This window comes from Thermobia domestica, chromosome 7 (assembly GCF_964235325.1).
Source record: "Thermobia domestica chromosome 7, izTheDome1.hap1.1, whole genome shotgun sequence".
Classification (NCBI taxonomy): Eukaryota; Metazoa; Arthropoda; class Insecta; order Zygentoma; family Lepismatidae; genus Thermobia; species Thermobia domestica.
The window spans coordinates 302,594,636-302,621,241 of NC_137460.1; the positions used below are offsets into that span (position 1 = coordinate 302,594,636).

At 35.6% G+C, this 26,606-nt stretch overlaps 1 protein-coding gene across 3 annotated transcripts in view; it reads right to left on the reverse strand.

Moving 5' to 3' along the window:
• The window catches only part of Pgant7 (N-acetylgalactosaminyltransferase 7), a 102,217-nt gene that overhangs the window by 32,841 nt on the left and 42,770 nt on the right, over nucleotides 1-26,606 (reverse strand). For all 3 annotated transcript variants that reach the window (XM_081766842.1, XM_081766844.1, XM_081766843.1), the window contains exons 2-6: nucleotides 17,335-17,548; nucleotides 14,066-14,274; nucleotides 10,210-10,376; nucleotides 4,148-4,355; nucleotides 1,847-2,023 (exon numbers count right to left, since the gene is read on the reverse strand). In XM_081766842.1, the coding sequence (XP_081622968.1) occupies nucleotides 1,847-2,023; nucleotides 4,148-4,355; nucleotides 10,210-10,376; nucleotides 14,066-14,274; nucleotides 17,335-17,490 (917 nt within the window). In that variant the 5' untranslated portion in view covers nucleotides 17,491-17,548. The remainder of the gene's footprint in view (nucleotides 1-1,846; nucleotides 2,024-4,147; nucleotides 4,356-10,209; nucleotides 10,377-14,065; nucleotides 14,275-17,334; nucleotides 17,549-26,606) is intronic.

Consider the following 26,606-nt stretch of genomic DNA (forward strand, 5'->3'; position numbering starts at 1 on the left):
AAGTCACACAGCTAAGGCGCAACGATCAGACCTCTAGTATTGAATTTTCATTGTATTTATTTTTGAGTTTTGCGTGTCACAGATGTAGCCTTTACGACAAAGCACATATGCAATGAATAATAATAATGAACCTAATTGTGTGAGAAGACAACACGTACTATAATACCCAAGCTTTGAGCGTGATGGTCACATCTTAAATCTCATTTGCTAGACAGTGAATAAAACTTGTTACACATCGCAATCCAGAATTGGCAAAAACCATGATTTTTATTGGAAAAACCAAAAAACCCGTTTTTTTTGGGGGGGGGGGGGTTAAATAACTTGCTCTATGTATTTATATCACATATGGACAAAAACAAGTTTGTTTTGCCTTGGTGTTATTATGCAACAACAGGGTTATGCTGGAAAGGGTCACATAAGCTTAAAGCGGAATCCAAACCGCTTCTCGGCTTACATCCGAGAGAAATTGTCCTCCATTTGAACTCGAAACCGGGACTAATTGGCCACAAAATTCGATACATTTGCCGACCCGCTCACGAAGGACTCCTGATAAATATATGTTGTACTGATCTTGACATACTTGTTAATATAATTGTCAAGAGTCATTCCAGGAGGACAAAAAGATTAACAGTTGCACAAGTGAAACCATTATACAGAATTACATATGAACAATTTCAAAGTACTACAGAGTACAGAAGAACTAATTTAGTCCAAGTTAAAGAAATACAACCACCTAATTTGCATATCAGTAAGAAAAGTGAATAACGATACGAATTATTTGAGTCCACATTGGCTCTGAACCATTTATACATAAATAGATGCCAAAGATACTTCTGATTTCAATAAATACCTCTCATAGGGTTTGTATCACACCCACCTCCCTTTAAAAAAAAGTATGACATTTCGATGTATTTTATCAATGGTAAGTTAAGCATTATTAAAACGAAACAATATTTAGAATTTTTCTTTGATTGCAGTTGAATAACAACAATAACAAATTTTAAAAAGTCACAAAAGAAACATTTATAAACATTAAAAAAAAAAAAAAAAAAAAAAAAAAGTTGCTTTTGTTGAATAATCTCTTTGAGTAATGAATGGGGAATTTAGGTCTGAATATAATACGAATAATATACGGGAGTGAAAAGTGATAACCCACAAATGTCTGTTTATCAAGATTTTACGCACTTACACTTTTACGAACGTTTTTTTGTTTTTTAGTTTAAACCATTTTTTATTTTTTTAACCATATTGGTGTAAACCAGCCAACCCTGTCGCAACCATTACTTTATTTAATCTCATACCGAGTTACACATATTAATCTGAGCCACTTCGCTACCAATCAGCTCTTTATAAACTTAAATTAATTTCACAGCAGTAGTCTCAATACTACCCACATTCCCTATTTACTAAACAACTGACAAACATGATCTTCGTGGGATAACCTCAATTAGCGGACTGATTTTCGGAATGTTATTTAAACATTGAGACTATAGAGAAAACATTCCTCTTTTATAATCAGTCTTTCGAGGCGGAGCGGATGAAGGGATTCTCTTTGTGTCCTTCTCGTATTTCATCGGAGACGGCATCCATTGGCTGCATGGTAGTGCTTGTGTTGAAGCATGTTGTTTGTTAATGAGAAGGAATATTGTAGTATTCTTTCTTTACATATTATCACTGCCTTTACAGATTTACTTATTATAATTATAGTATTTTTCATATTTATTTTATTACCAAACACGTAAACTTAAAGCGGAAATACAACTCTTCCCTACAGACTCAAATTTTCCACTTGAATAGTTTGCAACTACTAGAAACTACTTGTACTGGTAATAAAAGGCCCACTTACTTGTAAGGTTCACTTTTGTACTTTCTTTTCCGCTCCTCTTGATGTGGAAGCTCGTTCTCCTTGTAAAGCATTCCCCATTCGAAGATTCCTCTGTAGTGGCGACTGTCATGGTACACTGGACGATACTCGAAGTTATTGTGGTCTATCCCGTCGATCACAGGAACCGTCATCACAGTTCTACAACAATATATTCACTAAATTGTTTGGTTGTAATTTCACTCAACACGACAGCTTCTCATAGTTAAATCCAACTACTCCATATCCTTCTTACAAGATTATTTACTACTTGTAATTAATCGTATGACACTACACATTGAATACAATAGTCACAACAGAAACACTCTTCAATGCAGCAGTCTCCACAAAATATATAACAGGTACAATTATACGAGGGATGATCGAAAAAAAGGTTACAAAGCGTAAAAGTTTTACGTTATTAACTGTAACTTAACAAAAATTTATTTGTAGATTAATAACATATCTGTCTTAGTGCAAGTTTGAAGATTTCGGATTCTGATCATGTATACCCGAGAAGCGGATATTAAAAATGATGACTCGTCTGGAATTTTGGTCAAGAATAGTGAGGTCACTGGTGCGGTACCTGTGGGCCCACAACTACACCTGCTGACATTCATTGGGGAGGGCTATGGTGAGGGCTAGATTTCAAAGCAACATGTAGGGAAGTGATGTCGTGTCTTCACAGAAAGACGGACCAATATTGTTAATGACAACCCTGGACAGAGAAGAAGACCCTTCAACCATTGACGTTATGCTTGAAACGACTAGAATACCCCTTCTACAGCCCTGACCTAGCCCCAGTAACCTTCACCGTTTTTCTGTTCTAAAGTATATATATATTTAAAAAAAAAGGGCTGGCCACCATTATCTGGCAGGTGATTATATTAAAACTGCTGTCTCACGGTGGCTACGAGAACGTGACGCGGACTTCTATGCGTCACGTGCGCGAAATGATATAGAAAACTTTCACTGCCTTTGTGATAATCAAGTGAACAAAAAGTGTGATTACATCGACGACTAGTCTTATTAAGTGCCCTCTATCATCAGGTGTATTGACCTTCCAGCTATCTCTCACACATAAGCCATAATAGGCTTTGCAACATTTCTTTGATCAACCCTCGTATTTGGAATACTGTGCACAAATAAATTTCTACCATAAATCAAATTAAAACTTTGATAGTTACCACTAACGAATTTCATGGGAATTATACTGCGCATCGGATCCAAAATGAAATCTTAAAGTTTTACGTCCCACGATTATGCCGGTTAGGCTAAAGGAGACGGTGATGAGTGATGAATGAAAATGGTGGAATGAAGAAAGTGGGAGGAAACGGGAAAACCCGAGAAAACCCACGCACACGGTGTTTGTCCACCACAAAGTTCGCTTGGCGGTGGCTGGGATCGAACCCGGGACCCCAAGCACCAGAGGTGAACGCTCTACCACGGAGCCACCGCGGCCCCGCGCATCGGATCCATTCGAAACTATATTTCGGTATTAAAAAAAAGAATCATCTCGAGGAAGAGTTCCGTGTAAACTAGAAATCTATAATTTGGACCAAATTCATGGATCATACGTGCAAGTTAGTTTTCCTGATCATTTAACTTTCTTCGAGAACTTATTATCGAGACTAGCACCACTTTTTCTTTTTTTATTTTTTTTAAGACCCGCTCCATCTGAGTTATGTTTCTATTGCATTTAACATTCGTCGTGTGGATGCTTAACATATACTGCAATATTTTCAACATGCACCTCGAATTACTGAACGATAAAAAAAATAAGTACAAGATTTGACTAATATGTGCTATAGATCTCGACAGTATTTGACTTTTTCTCTAGTAGCAAAATACAAATAAGTGCCTATGCTATTCCATTTTTAACCATCCATTTAACACACCACCTGTCAATGACCACTATCTTTGCCAATATGTTGAGCAAGGACTTTTCTTCTTCAAATGAGTTCTACATACATAATTCATTTTCAGAAGACTGTTATTTACACACTGGTATCGGGTAATATTTCATTTTAAAAAACTGTCCACGCAACAAATTTAAAACGTGAATCCATCAAATAAAAGTCAATAGACAAGAACTGTCTGATCAGTTGAGGCCCTAAGAATAAGAAACAAATGCATAAAAACTGGCTTCTGTTAAGTTAGTAGTAGATGCATCTGCCTCGTACATGGAAGACGGATTCAATTTCCTGCCAGCCCAGCGGTTTCTCTTTTGTTGTTTTACCACTGTTCTGTACACACCAGCTGGTGCAAGCTACCACGAGAGCTTACCTATTCCTATAGATGGGAGCCAACAGCGGAGGCAGCCAGTTCTTGTTGACTTCACAATGAGCATCCAGAAACAGGATCACTTCCCCACGGGCCTCCTCAGCGCCCCGGGCACGTGTTCGGATCAATCCCTCGCGCTCCTTATTTCGGACCAACCGCACCTTTCCATTAAACCTCGTGATGTAGTTCTCTAAGCGACCCTTCAAGTCAGCTGGAAATCAATAAACAAAATTAAAAAAACTCTCTGCCATATATACAGAAGACACATGGTAATTTAGTGTAGAGCGCTAATTTTAATATACAACGGGTTCCTGGTTTGTTCCCAACTCATGAAAGTTTGTGATAGAAAACTTTTGTGTATGTGGAATTTCTAGTTTAATTCCATGTTTTCATTTTGTCAATTCTCTATCTTTACTAATGCTCTTTTCCTTTAAATTAAAGGTTATAATCTTGGAACGTTAAGCTAGCTATCAATTTCATAAACAAATATCGATGAACTAAGAAAACTTACAGAAAATGCTGAAGAGACGAAACAGATGTTGTTGCTAAAGCGGACTTAGTGAAAATTCTTTTGTAAAAACTAGTTGTTCATCCCAAGCCTTCGGATTGCTACGCGCTATAGGTTAAACTTGTTTCTAATTAAAAGTTATAACTATTCACATTTTTTTTTTTCCAGTTTGCCCATAAACTAATGTGTGGTTACATAAAATAAGAATTGGGAATTAAATTTCTGGGCTTTCGACATCTATGGCCATGTTATCCTTCACGTACGAGGGATTACATCTCTCGGCTATCACACTATCTGAGGAAAGGGAAAGAAAAAAGGATTGGGAAATGAACGAAGCGACCTGGGACCTGTATGTTAGGTACCTTCCCGGCATTTGCCTGGTGTGAATGAGGAATACCACACTTCGAACATTCACAGTAACAGTGGAAGTAAATTTCAGTCAGCTCCCCCGAAAGATTCTTTAAAGGACTTTCCGTGAAATATCTTTACCACGGACAGACCCACGAACAAAGATGATCTTTCTCATCTTTTGGAAGAAAGTCACTTCTTTTCGATATTTTCCGTTCTGTATATCTATATATTCATTTTAAAACTAATTCTGTAACATTTCACAAAAGAAGCGTACTCAAAACTAGGTGCTTATCTTATTTCAAGTTAGTGTGTGCTACCTGCTCAATTTTTGGTAGATGGAACAGTCATCTTTTTCGGAGCTCCCTAACTAGGAATTCTTTTGAATACATTTAAGTTGAAAATATGAAGGACAAGATCTACATCTACACATAGTTGAATTAAGCTTATAGAAACCCCACATAGTTAATAGATGTACTTGTAGAATTAAAGAGCTAGTCCTATATATTTTCATCTAACATATCCGATAGAATTCCTAGCTACATAACTTGTTTATAGATGTTATCTAATAACTTATATAAGCTGCTTCAATAACATTATATATATTCAGCCTTTTGTTTAAATAATATTTCGCTTTTTGCACAGTGACTTACGAAACAAATTTAAATTTTCAACGAAATTTATGGTATTTGTACTGCATTTTCGGTAGCAATATTAATTGTTTACTTTATGGTTTTAGATGAACATGAAGTAATGAAGATAAACAATTCGTGTATGTCACAAACAAGCAAGAACAATGAAAAGCAAAGCAGATTTAAAAAGCAATGGCTATTCCTCATCTTCATTTTTTTTAAAAAAGTTTTAGCTTCGTCGTTCTATAGATGGGCTACGAGAGCAACTGGTTTTGAATGTCCATATGGAGCTTTTTATTAAGTGCTGAATTTATAATGTCATCAAGAAACGGGAACTTGGCATTAAGAAACATACAAAGAATTAATTTAAAGTGAACAAATTTTTATGACAAGAAAACAAAGTTCATTTCACATCATAAGTATAAGCTTTTCCACTTATATTCACGCAAATGCTGTTCGAATCCATTTTTTAAAATTATTTGTTTTTAAACTTTACACGGCTTATTACTTTTATTTCAACGAAAAATAAGAGCAAGTTGCAAACGAATCGTTATGGCACAATGTTAAAAAATCATTATATATATATGTGTCATTTATGAACCCCTAACTAGAGCTTGAATTAACAAATTTGGACAAGAGGGAATGCTACTTGGAGTCCCAAATATTCGAAAAGTAAGCTAACATATTACATCTGGAAAGCATTGAAGTACTTGTATTTCCATATGCAGGCCTCCCAGCAAGACATTGAAAAATATAGGACAATTTGGTTTATACAATAGAATATTATGATCTGAAGCACTGAAAAAAAAAAATAAATGTATTGTAAGAAAATGCCACCCTTCACCCCAATGGGCAATTGGGAACAAGATTTAGATTAATACGGAATAAGAGTATATAAAACATTTACTTTTTAAACTTTGTAGACCTGCTGTATTGTTTTGGAAAAAAAAAAAAAAAAAAAAAAAACTGACTGAAATAAATGACTTGATATACTAACTGGTTCATATTAGCTTTGCTATCTAAATAACTTGAACCCCCCCCCCAAAAAAAAAAACTGAACAAAGCAAAGTTTATTATAAAAATATTTAAATCTAATTAAACACTGAGATATTTGATCAACATATTTCCCTCTAAAATAAATAATGTAACAGCAGTTCATTTTTCATAGCTCTGCAAATTATATATACATTTCTAACAGCTGTTATACAATATACATTTCAGGACATTTCTACTTCATAAATAATTTCCAGGATTTTCACCATTTTTCTGTTTTCCATGACTTTTCCAGGACGTTTCCACGAAACACTTTTATTTCCAGATTTTCCAGGACGCGTGGGAACCCTGTATATTATGTACAGTAATATTGGAAGGCGTTAGGGTATGTTGGTGAATATCAATACACCTCAATGCCCAGGGCCGGCGAGAGGGGAGGGCAGGAGGGGCCAGAGCCCTGGGGCCCGAGGCCCCAAAGGGGGCCCGGCGGCCGAGGATAAAGAATTACTAAATGTTGTATATTTTTACTCAGTTCGCTTCCAATCAGTGCGCTCTTTGTGTAACAATTTTTGTGTACTGTGGTCTTGCAAAGAAATGACAGATGACAGAGCCAAGAACAAGCAGCTTCACTAGTCCAACGATACCCAAAAGATTTAGGAGATGATCTTTCTGATGAACTGCATAGCCTGAAATTGATATATTCGGCCAATTTTGGTGAGAAAACGCTTTCACCATGGGATCTCCTAAATAACATCAAAACTTTGAATCTAGAAACTTTATTTCCAAATCTGACAGTGGCCCTTCGTAAATTCGCCACAATCCCTGCTACCGTTGCTAGTGCAGAGCGCTCTTTCTCTCCGTTAAATAGAGTAAAAAATGTTTTACTCCCTACAATGTGTCAAGACAGATTATCAAGCTAAGGCTTGTTGGCAGTGGAGACAGAACTTATCAAGTGTACCAAACTGGATGCTCTCATTGATGAATTCGCCCTGAAAAAGGCCAAAAAGGGAATTTTGTTGTAACTATACGTAGAAAAGGATAAATTGTAACTGTAACAGTTGTCTAGTAGTAATACATATAATAAATTTCTCCTACAGACAATTACTATTAATATCATATTATTAATCACACTATAATTAACTTGAGCAATATTTCATTGAAGTAACTAAATTAGGCCTAATGCCTCATGTCTCTAGTTAAGGAAGACTAACTGCATAGCTTACTTCTATATAATTATTTATAGCAACAATTTGTGCAAAGATTTCATAGTACAGGGTAGGTTGGATGGTTGAGAACATTTACTTTCTCAGCTTTTATTAACTATTTAATATGTTCTTTTTGTATTTCCTTCACAAATTAGTGTGTTTGAGCATTTGATTGAGCATTAGGGGAGAACTTTTGCTATTACAAATAGATGTTTTTTTTTTCTATATTTCGATACCATTATATTTAAATATATAATTTTTTTATTCATTTTAGTTTTGAAGCCTTCAAAAATCTTAGAACCAACAAGTATAGGATCTAACCAAAATCATAAATAGTGAATTAATTAGTTTTTTTTTTTTTTTTTTTTTTTTTTTTTTTTTTTTTTTTTAAAAAGCGAACAGTGAACATAGGCTACGTTCAGAGTTCTTATTATTCACTTATTTGGAGATATAGCAATACTGTTTAACATGTAAGTTAAACGCATTAATGGCCTAATAAAGAGTTCAAAATAAGTCTTAATGTTCATTTTAGTTTACCTCCGTCCAAAGTGGTAAGTACGTAAAAAGTCATTTAAGGGGCCCGGGATTGCTCAGCCTCTGGGCCCGCGACCGCTCTCGCCGGCCCTGTCAATGCCTAGCCAATACTGCTGCACACATTGCTGAAAGAAAATGCTAACAAAGCTTGCGTTATAAGAGACTGGAGCATGGCAAAGTTCCTCAGCCAAGCTTCATTGGAGAAGAATAAGCACAAAGGAAACAAAGAAAAAAAAGAGTGAACATGGGAGGATAGGAAAAAAATTAAAAAAATTAATAGTGAGAATTAGTGACTAGTGCCTAAGAAAAAAAAATGCTAAGACATATTTAACATATTGCTAATGTGTAGCAATTTAAATCATTATTGAAACTGCACTTGGCTTGTACTTTTAATAATTCAATCACTGAAAAATATAGGAAATAAAGGACAAGATCAAAATATAGGACATATATAGGACAAATAAACACAGATTTCTAGAATATAGAGAAAAAATAGGAAAATAGGACAGCTGGGAGCCCTGCATATGTTATAAAATGTTCAAGTACACGAGGTGTCTCAGTCGTCAAATTCCACTGTCATACTACACAAACGTAGGATTTTCGAGAAGATTACAACTATGTCTGAGATCAAAAGAAAACTCTTCTATCATAAAAGAAAGAAAGAAAGATCATGCTATAATTATCTTTTTAATAGACCAGTTTAGAACTTAATTAATGATCATAGATGATTCGCATTTTGCCATCGAATTTTTTGTCTGCATCGAATTTCTATGATTTTGTATAGCAAGTTGCAATGCATACCGCTTAAACAAATGTGTATTGAAAGTTCCACGTGTTTCTACATAATGTGCTGGATATAAACACCCCTCAGACGACTGCCACGAACAAGATGTCATCAACCATCGCCAATGATCGGCAAATGACGAAGATTGAAGCAGCACCACAGAAGACATCAATCTCGCCCGGTTGATGAAACCACTAACTCTCTAATACGCCTGCTCATTGAGAAGCGCTTATCCAACACTCCCTAAGACACATGGTCACTGGGCTCCTATAATTCACCAATAAATTACCAAGTTATTTAAAGAAACTTACACTTATTTGTAATATTTATTACTATTGTATACAAGAATAAATTTCCATAATAAAAGGTGATGGGAAGTCCAATCTTTCATGTATCATCCTTTAGCTCTACCCTAAAGATAAAAATCTTTACAGTATGCACTTGAAAAAGTAAACTTACGTTGGGCTGGCAACACTGTTAACCTGGTGATATTGCAGAGTATGTCAAACAATGTTTTTCTGCCAATACTTGTGTCGTACAAACTTTTAGAATTTATTTCCATTAGTTTAAAAGTTACAGGAGTGTTTCAAGATAAATGGTCCACCCTGTATATATCGATAAGATTTTACAGTAAGCGACAAAAGTTCTTTCCGTTTGGTAAAAGTTATTTTGGGAATAACAGTAGTTTGGCTGGAACGTACGGTACAGAAAATTAAACCCCGACAAAACCCACGCACACTGTTTATCCACCACAAAGCTCACTTGGCGAGAGCTGGGATCGAACCAAGGACCCCATGCACCAGAGGTGAACTCTCTACTACTGAGCCACCGCGGTTCTTAATTTACTGAAAACTGTTCTCAAATTGTCTTTTCATTCTGAATCCATTCGTGAAAATTAATTTTATCAAACAGAAAAAACTTTTGTCGCTGACTGTAGAAAAGTGTCATGTGGTTGTAGCCATTCAAAGAATCACACTACGAGTAATTTCTTTTGTCTACTCCCGTCGTATATTAACCTATAAACAACAAAACTGGTATAAAATACAATAAAATACTGATACCTTTGTCACTGTAGTCATCGACTAATAGAATCTCCTCCAGGAACTGAGGTGGTGTCCTGTTCATAACGCTGTGCACAGTTCGAAGCAGCGTAGACCATCCTTCATTGTGAAACACTATGATCACACTAGTTTTCGGGAGGTCTTCTGGATAATTCCAGTATTTACATCTGCCAATGGAAACAATTATTTAAAAATATAATAGTGACTTTATTTGACAGTTTGATAACCTATAACACAACAAAGCTTCTAACCTACAACACAACAAAGCACTCTTCAAATAGGAAAATAGCTTTGACGATTAAAGTAATGTAAACATTCAGATACGCTCTAAAACTTACATTTGGATCTTAAAGTTAAGATATGTTAGCATTTCTACGAATAATTCTAGTGTATCCTGAAACATGTTTTTTTCCTCCTGCAGTAATATTTTTCTTTAAGAGCATGACATACTACAAATAACACAAAATTTACCATTTTTGTTTTGCTCGTTTTCCGTAAGTGAAAAGAGATAATGAAATGCAACTTACTACAATCATAGATACTGGTATTCTACAACAGAAAATATGAACCTCAAGAATTTTCACTGTTGCCATCCATGGAAACTACAGTATTGCCAGAATAACATTTCCCCCAAAATCTAACTTAAGGCAGATACTGGAGGAACGAACTCAACTGCATTTGATTACGTATCATGTTATCTTGGACACTATAATTTCTGTGGATGGCAACACTGAAAATTTTTAAGGTTTATATTTTCTGTTGTAGAATAACATTATCTATGATTGTGATTAAGTTGCATTTCATTATCTCCTTTCACTTATCAAAAACAAGCAAAAGAAAAATGGCAAATTTTTGTATTATTTTTAGTGAGTCAGACTCTTAATTTTTATTATTACTGTTCTTTCTAGATGGGATTTAAAACACAGAGATTTATGTTCTTTGACTCATCGACATTTGCCTTGAAAGCTACTCACTTGACAACATACTATTTACAGGCGCCAGTAGGAAGTTTCGGTATTTATTAATAATAATATTTAACATTATTGCACAATATAGAATACTGTATTTCAATAACATATACATGTTTTGCATTCTATTTAGGCCATGCACAAGGAAAAAAAGTTTGAAATACACGTAAACGTTAAGGCTTACTTTATTTACTGACAGGTACCAACATCCTAATGGTAATATATAAAAGGAGCCGTAGTGGCTCAGTGGTAGAGCGTTCACCTCTGATGCGTGGGATCCGTGGTTCGATTCTCGCTTGCACCAAGTGGGCTTTGTGGTGGACAAACACCGTGTTTATGGTTTCCTCGGGGTTCTCTAGTTTCTTCCCAGTTTATTCATTCTAGTATTACATTCATTTGTCATCATCATCGTCTGCTTTAGCTTAGCCAGCGTAAGTTGGACAGGGAAAGAGTTCATCTCATTTTTTAATATATAAAATATGATTATTACAATTATTCCGAGATAACCATCTCATTGAATTACAAATTATGGATGACTAACATCTGTAATCAGATTGCTTGAGAAAGAACAGGTGAAAACAGGAAAATAAAAGTTTAGTAGGAAAATGTATATTTGCACAAACCTAACACTTGATTACTCCAACCTTCTTTTGAATTTCTTTACAATGTGAAATTTGTCCGTTTGCCTTCGCTGGGTTAAGAAACGAAGCACTAGATTCTCTTTCAGATCACGCAATTAGTTTGACCCATTAACATGTTGTATACAGAGAAGTTCTAATATTTAAAAAAATAAATAAATAAATAAATAAAACATAACTCAAGAAAAGAACTATAAAGAATGAAATGAAATCTTTCCGTTTTTAACGTCTCAAGATTATGCCCTTTTGACCACGGGAGACGAATGGTTAAGGCAAATGAATGAAGATGGAGGAACTGGTGGTAGGAAATAGGGGTACCTTGAGAAAACTCGCGGGCACGATGTTGTCCATTACAAACTTACTTGATCGGGGATCGAACTAGGGATCCCACGCGCTAGAGGTAAGTACAAAAGAACTTTAAGAATAAAGAAAAACTCGGTAAATGAAACCATTTTTTTTTTCATTCGATAAAATTAAATATTTGTTGATATTTCCAGAACAGTTATGTAGATTTACTTTTCAATAAAACAACGTTATTTTGTACATTTATCGATACTTATACTCTTGTACATACTTTTATCGTGTGTATTTATGAAATTCATTTTTCTAGATAATGGTATCCCTGTACATAAAGTGCTAGATTCTCAATCTCAACAATTATGTGCCTTATTTCCTACAGAACAAAAAGAAAGAAGAAAAAAGCCACATATGAGACTATAAATTTAATGCATTAATGTACGTCTGAAGAGAAGGAAATAGCTCGAGAAACAAACGAAAAAAAGGACCAAATAAACACATGCACATAATAATAATAATAATAATAATAATAATAATAATAATAATAATAATAATAATAATAATATAACAATATATATTAGTTATAATACTGAAACCAATTAGTTTTTATAATGATGACTATATAGCACTGAGCATTATTGCTACCACTGAAGGTGTTGTATGGTACAATCTGTCTCGATTTTAACTAATTATTATTAAATCTTTAGGATTTTTAAATTCTAATATTTCGCGACACCTTAGGGGACTGTGAGACACACACCATTGTGTCGTGGCACATCGGTTGAGAAATACTGGATTTACCCATTAAAAGCATATGCAATTTGTGCATTTGTTACCATTAATGATCAAAACTCAAGTTATTCTGAAAGATAACAAGCACAAGCACCCCTTCTTCCCACGATTTGATGAACAGAAAATGCTTTAAAGATAACTGTCTGGTTTAACCAACACTCTTCGAAAGATGGCCCCAAATGAAGTTACCAAAATGTTCAGGTCGATTCAATTTTTTTTTTTTTTTTTTTTTCACACATTAGACCAAAAGAAACTTGTATCAAGATTTCGTACCGTACATCCAATGTTTAAAATGAAACACGTAATATTAGTGAAATTTCCTTCGTAATATTTTCCATAAACCTAACCTCCCCGTGCGAAGAACAGGCATTTTGGCTAGTAAATAGGAAAAGTATTGGACGAACGAAATCACGTTTTCAGGCAAGATGGTGAATATGTAACAAGTGATTAATAAAAATGGTTAATTAAATGTCTACAGTTAGGTATGACAGATGATTTTAGAAACCCTACCCCACGCTGTCGTATTAGAACATGAGAGGTAGGTTTTAATTTATTCTTTATAGAAGTAAAGTAAAAGAACCCTAATTTACGTCAATATGCTTTGTTACAATTTTATTTACACCATGTACATAATGCGATTATTTGCACAATATCTAAGTTACAAGTTACTAATATGATTTTCGCTAGGAAACCAACTACGATAGCTCAGATAGTCTTTCTTAGCTGAGTTTTTAATAGAGGAAGTAGCTGAACTCATATGAAAATGTGGAAACCTCTCACCCAACGTCCAACGTTCCTTCCTTTCCACATGGCTAACTAAAAATCTCTCTTGACGTCACGGCTGCCTCCGTGATTTTTTCCTTTCTACCTTTTCTGTCAGCCTGAATCCCATTATATTGCCAAATTTTATCAGTCTTTAACTTCACATTAAGAACTTCATAATTATTTTACAATTAAAAAGTCTCATTAACTACCATCTCCATTGTCCCTTAGGACAAGCCGTTATAACCAAAGAAAAACATATTAATGGTTCCTCTTTTTAAGGCTTTTTCTTATAATTTACTAAGGCACTATCACTTTTTTTTTTTTTTTTTTTTTTTTTTTTTTTTTTTTTTTTTTACAACTAAAAGGCTGATTCGTGAATACTGAAGGTAAACTTACTCAGGCAGCCTGGTATCTGGAATGGATCGATCTAAGGAGATTTCATCTGAGCAGGCCATATTCATGCCATATTCGGACAATGACTGTGAAGCATCGTTTTGTCTGTTCTCATGGACCTTATGCGGCCTTCCTTGTTCACCAGGTCCTGAACGGGTTTCTTCATTGGTAGGTTCAAAATTTCCCAAAACACCTGCTGTCAGCCATGGAGCCTGAAGATAAAGGATTTTATTATTGTTTACCTTTGGAAAAAGACAACCATAATTAACGCTAGTGGAAAATTTTCAACGTTCACCAATACACAGACCAATAGGGTTTTTCTGACCATCATGAACCATTTCTTTAAACGGAAGCATGATGGCTTAGTAGGAAAGCTCTGAACTCTGATAGAAGAGATCCGTGGTTTGATTCTGCACCATATGGATTGATGGACAAGATAGAATTCTCTCGTCTCCTTCCTATCGCATTCCACTAATTCTTCCAATAAGACGTTAAAACTAAGATTTCATTTAACTCTTCTTTACTCTGATGTTTGTTGGTACTGAATTCACTCCATGGGTGAAGTGAGTTACACCCAATAATAAAATAAACTCTGTTAATCACCGTAACTAGGATCACGCGACAACTAATATTATTTTAGGCTTCATATACGCTCTCATACCCCTTATATTTACTTAACCAACAATAATATTTTAGGCTTCATACACCCTCTCATACCCCTTATATTTACTTAACCAACAATAATATTTTAGGCTTCATACACCCTCTCATACCCCTTATATTTACTTAACCAACAATAATACTTTAGGCTTCATACACCCTCTCATACCCCTTATATTTACTTAACCAACAATAATATTTTAGGCTTCATACACCCTCTCATACCCCTTATATTTACTTAACCAACAATAATATTTTAGGCTTCATATACCCTCTCATACCCCTTAGACTTACTTAAACAAAAATAATACTTTGGGCTTCATATACCCTCTCATCCCTTACATTTATTTAAATAACAATAATATTATAGGCTTTATATACTCTGTCATACCCCACGTACGTTAGGTTTTAACCTCACCAATATATTCTGAAGTTTAATCAAAAAATCTTTAACCTCAAAAAACATTTTACCTTTCAGCCTGTTGGCAGCAAAACGATCTAACTTCAGCACATACGGAGAGTGATCAGAAAGTAAGGTTACAAAGCTTGCAGTGAAACGTGTATATATATTATTTCATACAAGCAATACAGCGAACAGATAGTACATACATTAGGTTATTTTTCGACATAGCCTCCATAGCGGTTGAGGCACTTGTCGTACCGTGCGATGAGTTTGAAGATTCCCTCCTGATAAAAATAATCTCGTTGCATGTTCAGAGACATTGTCACAAAGTGTTGCATCTCCTCGTCTGAAGCGAAGCGACGGCCTCCTAGGAGGTCCTTCACGTACGGAAACAAGTGAAAGTGGCTTGGTGCCAGGTCTGGGGTAAAGAAAGAATGGTCAATAATATCCCAGCGAAACTGCTTCAGCAACGAGGTGGTGTCACTGCGCTCCTCGTCGGTGACGTTTTGTCTACCAGCCGCAAACTTTCGACATTATTCTGCGACACCATGCTCACGAGACACCATGCGTCTCCCCGTAAACCTTGATCAGCTGCCGGTGAATTTCAGCCACGGTTTCATGTTTGGACTGAGCGGACTTCTTTGCGCGACCAGTTTACCAAACGAGTCACCATTTGTGTTTACCTATAACTAGTGCCGTAGGTGGCTGAACCTGCACAGTTACCAACTTCACGTATTAAAATTACCACACACTTCTCGTTCTTTTATAATAGATGAAATTCCAGAAATATCGGCCTTGTAACCTGTTTCTAATCCTTCCTCTTATTTACATATAAGGGATATGGAAAGACACCATTAAAGTTACCGTTACCCATTAACGTACGTACTTAAGATAATCGCTACAGCTGCCTGTTCCAAAAAAACAACAGAATTTCAACTTTTCTTCCGTTAAAGAGTTATTGTGTGAAGCATCTTCAAAGCTTCAAGACTTTTCAAAACTAAGGTTATATAAACAAAGTTAGCTTTAAGTGCAATCCAAACCACTGAAGCCAGATGTTCCGAACCCACATAGATCCAAACCAAATATCGTTCCATTCGGATTTCCTGAAGAAGCAGATTTCGGGATAAGACTAATCAGAGACGTTTCTGAAACAATGAAATCTTCGCATTCCTTGTTTACTGCTAGATCAACGGTTTCCGTACGACCTCTGGCATCTTGAAACAAATACAGAATGTTGACGACAACGCTAACACATACTGGCATTTCTATTCCTTGTGCTACACCCTACTACTGCTTTTCGAAAAACATTATAGACAAACACACTACAAAACCACATTCGGTAATAGATAATAACAGTTACTTGAGAAAATAACACGCTCTAACGGAGTTTGCATTGATCACAAATTATACTTGATTGGCTGTATCATGTCTATCTTTAGGAATCATTTTCAGACAAAGTCTACTACATTAACGTATATACTTTTATATTTTAGGAGTTAGTGTTCCAATTTAGAACATAATTTAGACTTTCTTTTTCTACATTGTAAGAGTCTTTCAAAGTAAAATATAAGTTATTTCACTTTCTCTTTTCTGAAATAACCATAAAATGAAACGCAAAATTAGAAGTTTTCACATCATTAATGTTTATAATGACATTTATTTTATATTAAAAGAACAGATATTTTACATAGAAAAACACCAATTTACGTCATAAAAAAGGTTTTTTTTTTTTTTTTTTTAACATATGTGATACGTTCCTTGCCTTCTCATCTATTGTTTCTGATAAAGCTGAGAAAGAAGTTTGTTGATGATTGGTTGTTGGATTGGGGTGTTCAGAACGAGGCTATATAAAAGTGAACTTACAGCTTAATGTGGGATCCAAACTACAAGCACTCCGCCGAGAATCGAATCCGGGTTTTCAGCGCCGAAGACGCCTACTCTAACCATAGCTACCACGGAACTCAGCTTCATTGATAAGCTAGAAACGTACTACATATATTAAACACTTCTGACGATGTCAACTGATGTGTGTTTTCCTATGTAACTCAAGACAGTTATTGTGATGTGTTGTATCCATCTGATCGATTTGGTGTTTAATTTACTCTAAAAAACATACTCTTCACCGGTTCACTTAACACACTTTCATAGTTACGTAAATGCATATCGTATGTGTGTGCTACAAACATTTGTTCTACTTTAAGGGGCTTACCTTTTTGATTATCGTCCCCCGAAGTTGTAAGCTATGCGGGAGATCATTCCCTGAGCCACTTCCCGACGTGGTCAACAGATACAGCAAAAACAGAACGAGGAATACTCCGACTGCGATTTTCACCAGTCGTCCTCTCCGAAGCTGAACTATCTTCATCTTGACTTGGATACACTCAGCATGGTCATCAACACCTTCCACTTCCTACGCCTGACGCCTGAAACAATCAAAGGAATATTTATTAATAGATGAGTCAATGGAGTCTATCATTTTTGTGCGAACGACTGTGTAAGGTCCCGAAAGTTACTTTCTCGGTTTCAAACAATATGGCTGTTAGATAAGTAAAATGTATTTATTCTTTTAAGTTTCCTATTTTCAAAATTTGGACAAACATTACAAATTTCGCTTGCACTATAATATTTATAGCACAGCGCTGGAAACAAATTATGATAAAAGTGTAGATAAGTGACTGATGAAATTGGTCTGTAATAAATAGTATCATACATTCTACATCCTAAGGACTGTTAGGATGCTAAATGAACGGTACTAGTTGCATAATTAATGTGCAAATTATCTGCTTATTGGATAGAATGAATATACTTAGCGGCAGCGTAAACGTTCATAAATTACTGCTACTGACAGCACTACTATAATTCATTTACATTTTTTTATACGAATAGAACGTTATGCTTGACCCATTCATAGTATAGTAATATTATCACCTTTCTCACAACCATAGGTTGGTGGGCAACATGGAAATTTTAAAAGTTTTCTCTCCCTTGGGAGAGCTGTTTTATACTTTGATAATGTCTCTTCTTCGTAATTGAATCTAATTATTCTATCCTTAGTCTTCCTCTTCTTTGTTTTCCCTCTATCAACACGATGGTCCAATCGGAGTACCAAATAAGATGGCCAAGCACGCTGTTTCTTCTTTTTTTATTATCTTCATGATCTGTCGTCCTTCATTAGCTTTTTTTTTTTTTTTTAGTATGTCCTCATTCCTTTTCCTTTCGGTCCATGACATGCGAAGCATTCACATTTTAAATGCTTCGAGTCTGGATATTTTAGCTTTTCTCAGTGTCCAGTCTCTAATTCATAAAGCGCCAAGCTCCATACCAGGGTCTTACTAAATCGTTTTCGAACGTCCAACGACACATTTCTTGGTGTTAGTAGTCCTCTTTTTCTATTGATTACTTCTTTAGCCTGCGCTATTCTGGGACTTGTCTTCTTAACTTCTTCCGTCCGAGGATATTCGACTTCCTAAATACAGGAACGTCTTAACGTCTTCAATTCTCTCCATCTAGCTATACGTTTGCCCCTTCCTGTCCTCCTTTTGTGTACTTTATCATTTTGGTTTTCTTCTTATTTATCTTCATTGTGCATGTTTTTTTCCAGTTGGTCGTCTAGGTTTGAAAGTGCTTCGTGCAAGTATAGTATAGTAATATAAATTTTAATTTTCTACGGAAAACGCGGGGTCAAAGACTTTTACAGGGGCACCGTGAATGTACGGAACGATTTCGAAGGAACAAGATGATTCATAGTTTTTTTAAAGTTAAAGATAAGCCAAGGAGAATCCCAACTGTTATCACTCTAACGTACTAGTATCAACTTTTCGCTACAATATTCTTTGTGAGTAGGGCAGGGAGACTGTATCCAGACAAGACATCCAGCTATACCTATCATTCGATGGCCCTCTTCCTTCAATAATCAGACATTGGCACCGCGAAGACTCCGCACCATTGACCCTGTGACGAAAAGTAATTGCGATTGAACATGTCAATATTGTGTGCAAGTCTCCTTCAATGGAAACTTCGGTAGCCAGAAGTAGAGCCACCAAAGAAAGTATTATCGGCGATTCGTCGAGGAATTTCCTGAGGTAGGTACGCCCCGAAACTATTACTATAGATCGAAAACAACATTTGTAGCCTCGCTGCTGCAAATGAGGAAAAGTGTACGGAAACTTAATTAATCAATGAAACAGTTGGAACAAAAGTTTGGTAAGTGCACAAAATACTGTCGTCGTCCTCAAATTTCAAACTGAAGTATAAATACTTGTTAAGCTATGCTCCAGATAAAATGTGACTTCAGCTATTAAAGCATGAGACCAGTGATGGCTACTGAGGGAAATGACTTGTTTAAAAAAAAAATATATATCGCTACACTCTAAGCCAGCGTTTCCCAACCTTTTTCAACTTGTGGCACATTACGGCTGTAACTTGAATTCTCGCGGCACACTCATAGATATTATTTGTAAATATAAAATACCGTGGTATTTTTTTCTGTGATTACTGATCTCCTTCTCACAGGGAAGAAAGCTCGCTCACTAGTTTTCCCCCGTGGTTACTCATTATGCTTACTTTTCACTCTAATTTAAAAATAGAAAACCATTCAATAAAATATTGGACTCAGGTTTGCAAAACTACGCTTTCTTTTTCGAAAACTGTATCCAACCTTTCACTAAGATAGATAAATAAATAAATAACGAACGGACAAACAAATCTCTTGAGCTTTAAGACACAAATGTAGGTATCGATCCCAGCTCGCGCCGTGTGGACTTTGTAGTGGACAAACACCGTGCTCGTTGGGTTTTCTCGGGGTTCTTCCGTTTCCTCCCACTTTCTTCATTCCACCATTTCACTCATTTCTCATCATCACCGTCTCCTTTAGCCTAGCCAGCATAACCGTGGGACGTAAAACTTAAAGATTTCATTTCATTTTACAAATGTAGGTAATTTGTATGCACGTTTACTTTGTCGAAAGAGTTGAATGATATTTTAAAATTTCAAGTTACGAAATAGTCTGCAACAATAAAGGAGCAACAATAGTCACAACAATGATAACAAATACTTTTTTCAACATTAAAATTGCACACAAGAGTAACACGGTATAAAACTTAAAACTGTAGATTCACAGTAGAGGTTCATAGTAATGTGAAATACAAATATACATTTTCCCTTATGTCTTGCAATTTGATTTTTATAGAATTAATAATTTTGTTTCGATTTCTCCGCGGCACACCAGCGGCCCATTCACGGCACACCAGTGTCCCGCGGCACACCGGTAGGGAAACGCTGCTCTAAGCGAAGAGAACTTGCCTAATGTAGTCTTGTTACTCCGTGAAATGATATCTTCCAAGTTTTACGTTCCACGTTTATGCCGGTTAGGCTAAAGGAGACGGTGATAATGAGAAATGAATGAAATGGTGGAAGAAAGAAATTGGGAAGAAACGGGAGAACCCCGAGAAAACCCCCACACACGGTTTTTGTCCACGATTTGGCACGAGCTGAGATCGAACCAAGCACCAGAGGTGAACGTTCTACCACTGAGCCACCGCGGCTTCTCTTGTCATTGCTAAAACTAACTGAATATTTAGTTCATATTAAATTATAAATAACAATTATAATTTACGAATATGACAGTGACACATTCACTTCAATAACACTGAAACTATTAGTTTTTCGACTAAAATATTTATGTTTTTCAGCACTACTGCACGAAGAACTTAATAAGTGAAGAACATATTTTTAACTCTATGGAATTACTATTTTCTTTTTCTTTTCTAGAATATAGCTATTTTTTTTCTTGTTCGGCAACAGCAATTTGGAACAAACTTTGGAAATTCATTTATAGTGATACAAAGGTCATGAGTAGAGCAACCCACATTATGCTTTATTTTTTGTTTAATTGTGCTTTATTTTTTTTCCAAATTATGCTTTATTTTTTGTTTAATTGTGCTTTATTTTTTCCAAATTATGCGCTATTATTAATTTCAATCATTGTTTTACATTAATCGTTCTTTTCTTTTTTTCCCTCCACTTCAAAGGATTACACCGAAAGTATACAGCAATAAAAACAAGCTTTTCATTGTTGCATTATTATGTTCTTAAAAGATTTTGCATTGTAAATATTGGTTTTAAAAAATATTAATGCAGTATGTCAAATTTGCAGTTAAACAGAATTTTCCAAGAATTGTATTATATATTTTATATTATGCTTTATTATGCTTTTAAAATTAGGTTCTTCTGGACCCTTAGACAACCACAACCATGTTCAAGGAACCAACCATATGTGTAAAATGCCACTATGCTTTTTATGCTTTTGGGTTGCCCTAGTCATGAGTAACTAAGTAACTCTATGGCCTATAGAACCCGGAGGTTCAATGCCGCGTTCACAAAAACTCTCCATTGACTTCTATCCTTAGCCAACTGGATCCAGTTTCTACTTTGTATTCTTATCTCTGCGAGATCCATCTTAATGTTGTTCCGCCACCTGCGCCTAGGTCTTCCTAATGGTCGTTTTCCGATAGGATTTCCAGTTAAAACTTTGAAAGCGTTCCTATCTCTTCCATTCTGGCTATATTACATGCCCACCTGAGTCTCTTAGACTTCATGACCCTAACAATGTTTGGTAAACGGTACAAATTATCTAGTTCTTCGTTATGAAGTTTTTGCCATTCTCCATTCCCGTTCCTCCTAGTTCCGAATATTCATCTCAAGATTTTATTCTTAAATACTTTCAGTGTGCGTTCTTCATAAATCTTACAATATTTCTACAACCTAAACATGAGATCCGTGTATACAACGTGATCGACGATAAGAGCTAGTGTGCAAGCGGCCTATTTAACACGGAACTCCGTCAGGATCTTCAACCAGTATTTGGTGGCAATGACGATGAGTGCTCAAAAATGTCTAATGCCTCAACTATTAGTGTCTGAGTTCGATCTGGGCCTTAACGCTGCGGCAGTAACCCAAAACATTTATCATGCAAAAAGGGAAGGTGCAGTGAACCACAGCACAGCAACTCGTTGGTTCCAGAAGTTTTGTGCAAGTTAAAAAATATAGATCAGTCAAGGTCCGACCGCTCTAGGGTAACAGATTCTGGGATCTACAACATGCCGTTGAGGAAAATCCATCCACGAGAACACGACGAATTTTAAGCCAACTCGCCATATCCAATCCACTGTAGTGCGTAACTTTCACGAACTTAAGAAGTCCATCAGAGATTCGAGCATTGTGCCACATGAGTCAACTCCAGCTCATTCCCACAGGAGAGTGGATGTGAGCCAATAGCTGCTGCATAATCCGTGTGATGTGCGTCACATGAAACGGATTTTCATATGTAGCAAGATGTGAGAGAGTGCGCAAATACAAAGGTTGAGCAGGGACCGACTTCCAGAAGCAGTTGTCAAACGGCCGTTTCGAGCATAAACTCATGCTCTGAGTGGATCTACGAGGGAGTAATTCGCTTCGATTATCATCAATGCCGACCTTTCTTCTGAACAGTTGGAACGAATGTATGCTGGCTGCACTACACCAAAATTATATTGCATTTGGGAATCGAAAGCACGCCCTGCTGAAACAGAATGGTGCAAAATTACACTCGGCTCGAAAAATGCAATAAAAGAATTTAGGAACTTGATGGCAATCAGCTGATAAACCCGGCATATAGTCCTGACTTTGCCCGTTTGGATTACTACATGTTTTGGCCTGTGGTGCACTTCCTGAAATCGTGATGCTTTACCAACTAGCAGTAGGCAGAAACAGCAGTGATTGATTAATTTCTTTGCCTTTAGGCACAAGCAGTGTTGGGTAAGTTACTTGTAAAAATGTAACGCGTTACAAGTTACTTTACTTTCTCTTAAAATGTAACGCGTTAGTAACGCGTTACTTGCCTCAAAAAAGTAACTGTTACTTTACTTTGAAAGTAACGCGTTATTAACGCGTTACTTTTAGGTCCGAAACTTTGAATATGTGGAAAAATCTTATTACTTCAGTTTTCCGTACTGCTATTACTACCGCTATTATTATTATTATTATTATTATTATTATTATTATTATTATTATTATTATTATTATTGCACCTTCTGAATCGATTTATGTAAATTCAAGGACAAATTTTTACTTGACAACTATATGAACATGTTGTATGTAATGTAATGTAACATTGACTAAAATGCCATACTGCGTTACTCGTAGGGATGGGCATGAGTGAATTCGAGCAAGTTTTCTTTGAAACTCGATTCGACTAGAAACAGACATCTTTGAGCTCGACCCGAGAACTCGGCTTGAAAAATTTTCTCCAACTCGACTCGAATTCGGGTCGAGTTTCGAGTCGAGTCGAGTCAAATCTGGTGTATAGTTTTGAGTACTCTCTTCAAGTATCTTACATAGACAATATAATTATTATCAATGGCACTACTACTACAACAATTTCTTTTTCTTCTTCTTCTATTATTATTATTATTATTATTATTATTATTATTATTATTATTATTGAGTTGAGTTGAGTTGATTTTGAGTTTAACGTCCCTTTTCAGCAGCGAGGCTATATGAGACGTGGACCTACTGATCAACGTGGAATTCGAACCACATGAGCTCCCGCCGGGAATCGAACCCGGGCCTCCCACGCCAAAGGCGCGTACGCTAACCGCTTAGCCACAGACGAGCTCTATTATTATTATTATTATTATTATTATTATTATTATTATTATTATTATTATTATTATTATCATTATTATTATTGTAATGTGAATATATTAAACTTCTGACAAGGGTCTTAACCTACTAATATTCATTCTATATCACAAATTTTCTGGTCTGTTTTAAATGATTGTATAATAGTCTTAACATAGTGCTGTATTTTTGCCAATGAGCTGTTCACGGCACTGAAAATAAAGTTATTATTATTATTATTATTATTATTATTATTATTATTATTATTATTATTATAACAACGCTGTGTATAAACATGAAAGATAGGCGGTTTATATATGAATACTAAAAAAGTAGTCGTGAAGTCTAGGAGTAAAGGACATTGTTCACGAGCTTCTGAATTTGGCTCACAGCTCATTCACTATCGACTCAAACCGAGAAGTGAGCTGAGCCAACAACTCACCCAACCGAGTCGGCTAGAGCCCTTTGCTCAGTTGAGTCGAACCGAGCAGATGGCTTATCCCAACCAAGCCAACTCGAGCCGATGGTTCACCCCAAGCTAGCCGGCTCGAGCCATCGGCTTAGTTAAGCCGAGCCGAGCTAAGTTTGTTATAAAAAATCTCTTGTAGTCTCGCTATCGAGACGAGACGAGATGCGAGCAGTGTCCCCTCTCGTGAGCAACACTAAAACTATTCCATATTACTGCTTAGCTTACATCTCTCATGGCTTTCGCTTTACAGTGTAATCAGCCCATGATTTCAAAACGAGTTAAAACGAGCGAGCCACTTATCAAACTCGACTCGACGCCAAAAACAGTGAATCGGTTCGGAGCTCAACTCGAGAATATTACTTTTAACTCGACTTGGATTCGAGTCGAGTTTTAGCTTGACTCGTGCCCATCCCTATGCGTTAGCAAAAATGGTTGCTTATTATTATTCTGCTAAACTAATTATATAATAATAACAATGTTGCTATGTAAAATTAAAAATACAGAATATAGAGAAACATTACACTATAACTGACGAAATGAGAACACATGATGGTAAATCAAAATTGCCAATAACTCTAAAATCGATACATGCTTTTTAAAGCTAGTTGTTCCAAACTCTATAATCAACGGGACTTTAGGATATGCAAACTGATCTAAAAGAACCCTAATATTACATACCATCAACATTACATCAATAAAGTAGGCCTGCTCATCAGAACACCGTTTATTCATATTAAACACTTACTGAATGTCGTTCATTATGGCTAGGGTTACCAGATCGTGAAAGTGAAAAAAGAGTACACTTAGCAATGACTCTTGAAAGAAAAAAACATAAATGAATAAAGTGTAACTGAAATTTCACTGTAATAATAATAATAATAATAATAATAATAATAATAATAATAATAATAATAAATTATACAATTTCCCATAATTTATTAATAAAAATAATTGTAATAATGAGTTTGATAACCAACAAATGTTCAACATTCTTTCCACTAAAATATAGTCAAGCCACGATTATTCGCGGGATTGGATGGCAAAGGATTACCCGAAAAGAGAGACTAAAAATGAGGTGCAAACACGAAAAAAAATATTTCAGCATAAAAACTATTTTCTATTGTACAAAAAAAAACATAATAAAACTTTTAATATATTGTACACTACAACAGAAACTTTTGCTCTTCGTATAAATCACTAAAATAAAGAACAATAAACAAAGGACAATACTATTCTGTAAAACAAAAAAAAAAAAAAAAAAAGTTTTCAGTTACGCCTTTTTAAAATGAATCAGTCACTCATCTTTGCTTCTTGCTTTCGAAACACCTTTTTGCAGCACTCGCGGATTATCGCGGCTTTACTGTAACATTTGAACTTTGAATTGACTGTGATAATTACTATATCAAAATTAAAAGGAAGGAAATGAAATCCTAATTAAAATAACTACGATTGTCTACACCCATGCTTAAAACAAAGTTTTACCTTACAAATTAGTTGTACTTCGATGAATTTCTGACTTTCTGAAGTAGGTCTCTGCCCTTCAACCAAAGTTCGTAGAATTGGACGCAACTAAACAACTAAAATCTTTGAAGTTGTACTGAGTCAACAATAGGTTTTTAACTGAATCCACTGACAGTCTATTTCTCTCTTGTGTGCACTGTGATTTCATTAAACTGAAAATCCTTTCCACGTTGGCATTATGAGCAGATATTGCATAGAAAAACTGACATATCTTCAAAAGTTCAGAATAAACCGATACTTTATTAACACTGAAATAGTTCACCCACTTCTTCAAGGAAGCTTAAAGATGCTGTTTGTGTAAATGATATGAAATCGAACGATATATGCTTATTCACAGACATCTGCGTCCTTAAGGAAGGCCAAGAACCCGGCAGTTGTTTTTGTACTTACTGAACACCCCTTTTGATTAGTTACCCTCCGCTACAAATACTGCATTTCTTACTCTCCGTGTGGGTAAGAGATAGAGAGAGAGAGAAGGAGAGAAATAACATTTTGGTCTCAGCTAAGGTAAAGTATTAGGGAGGACTACGCTATGCGAGATGCTAAGACAGTTCAAGTTATGCTAGGTTTCGCATAACTATGCTAGGATTGGCAACGCTGCTAATGTGACTGAAGGTGCATTATCTTTCTTATCAAGCACTATCTCTTTCTAATCAAGCACTTTTTTAAGAATGGATCACTGCTTGACGTAACAGTGATTTTATCATATGAGTGATTTTTCGTTCATTTATGCTATGCTAGAATTATTACTTTTATCACTACAAATCGTTTCTTGAGTTTAAAATTATATCTAATAATGAACTGCAATATAACAAAATCCCTGAACACATAAT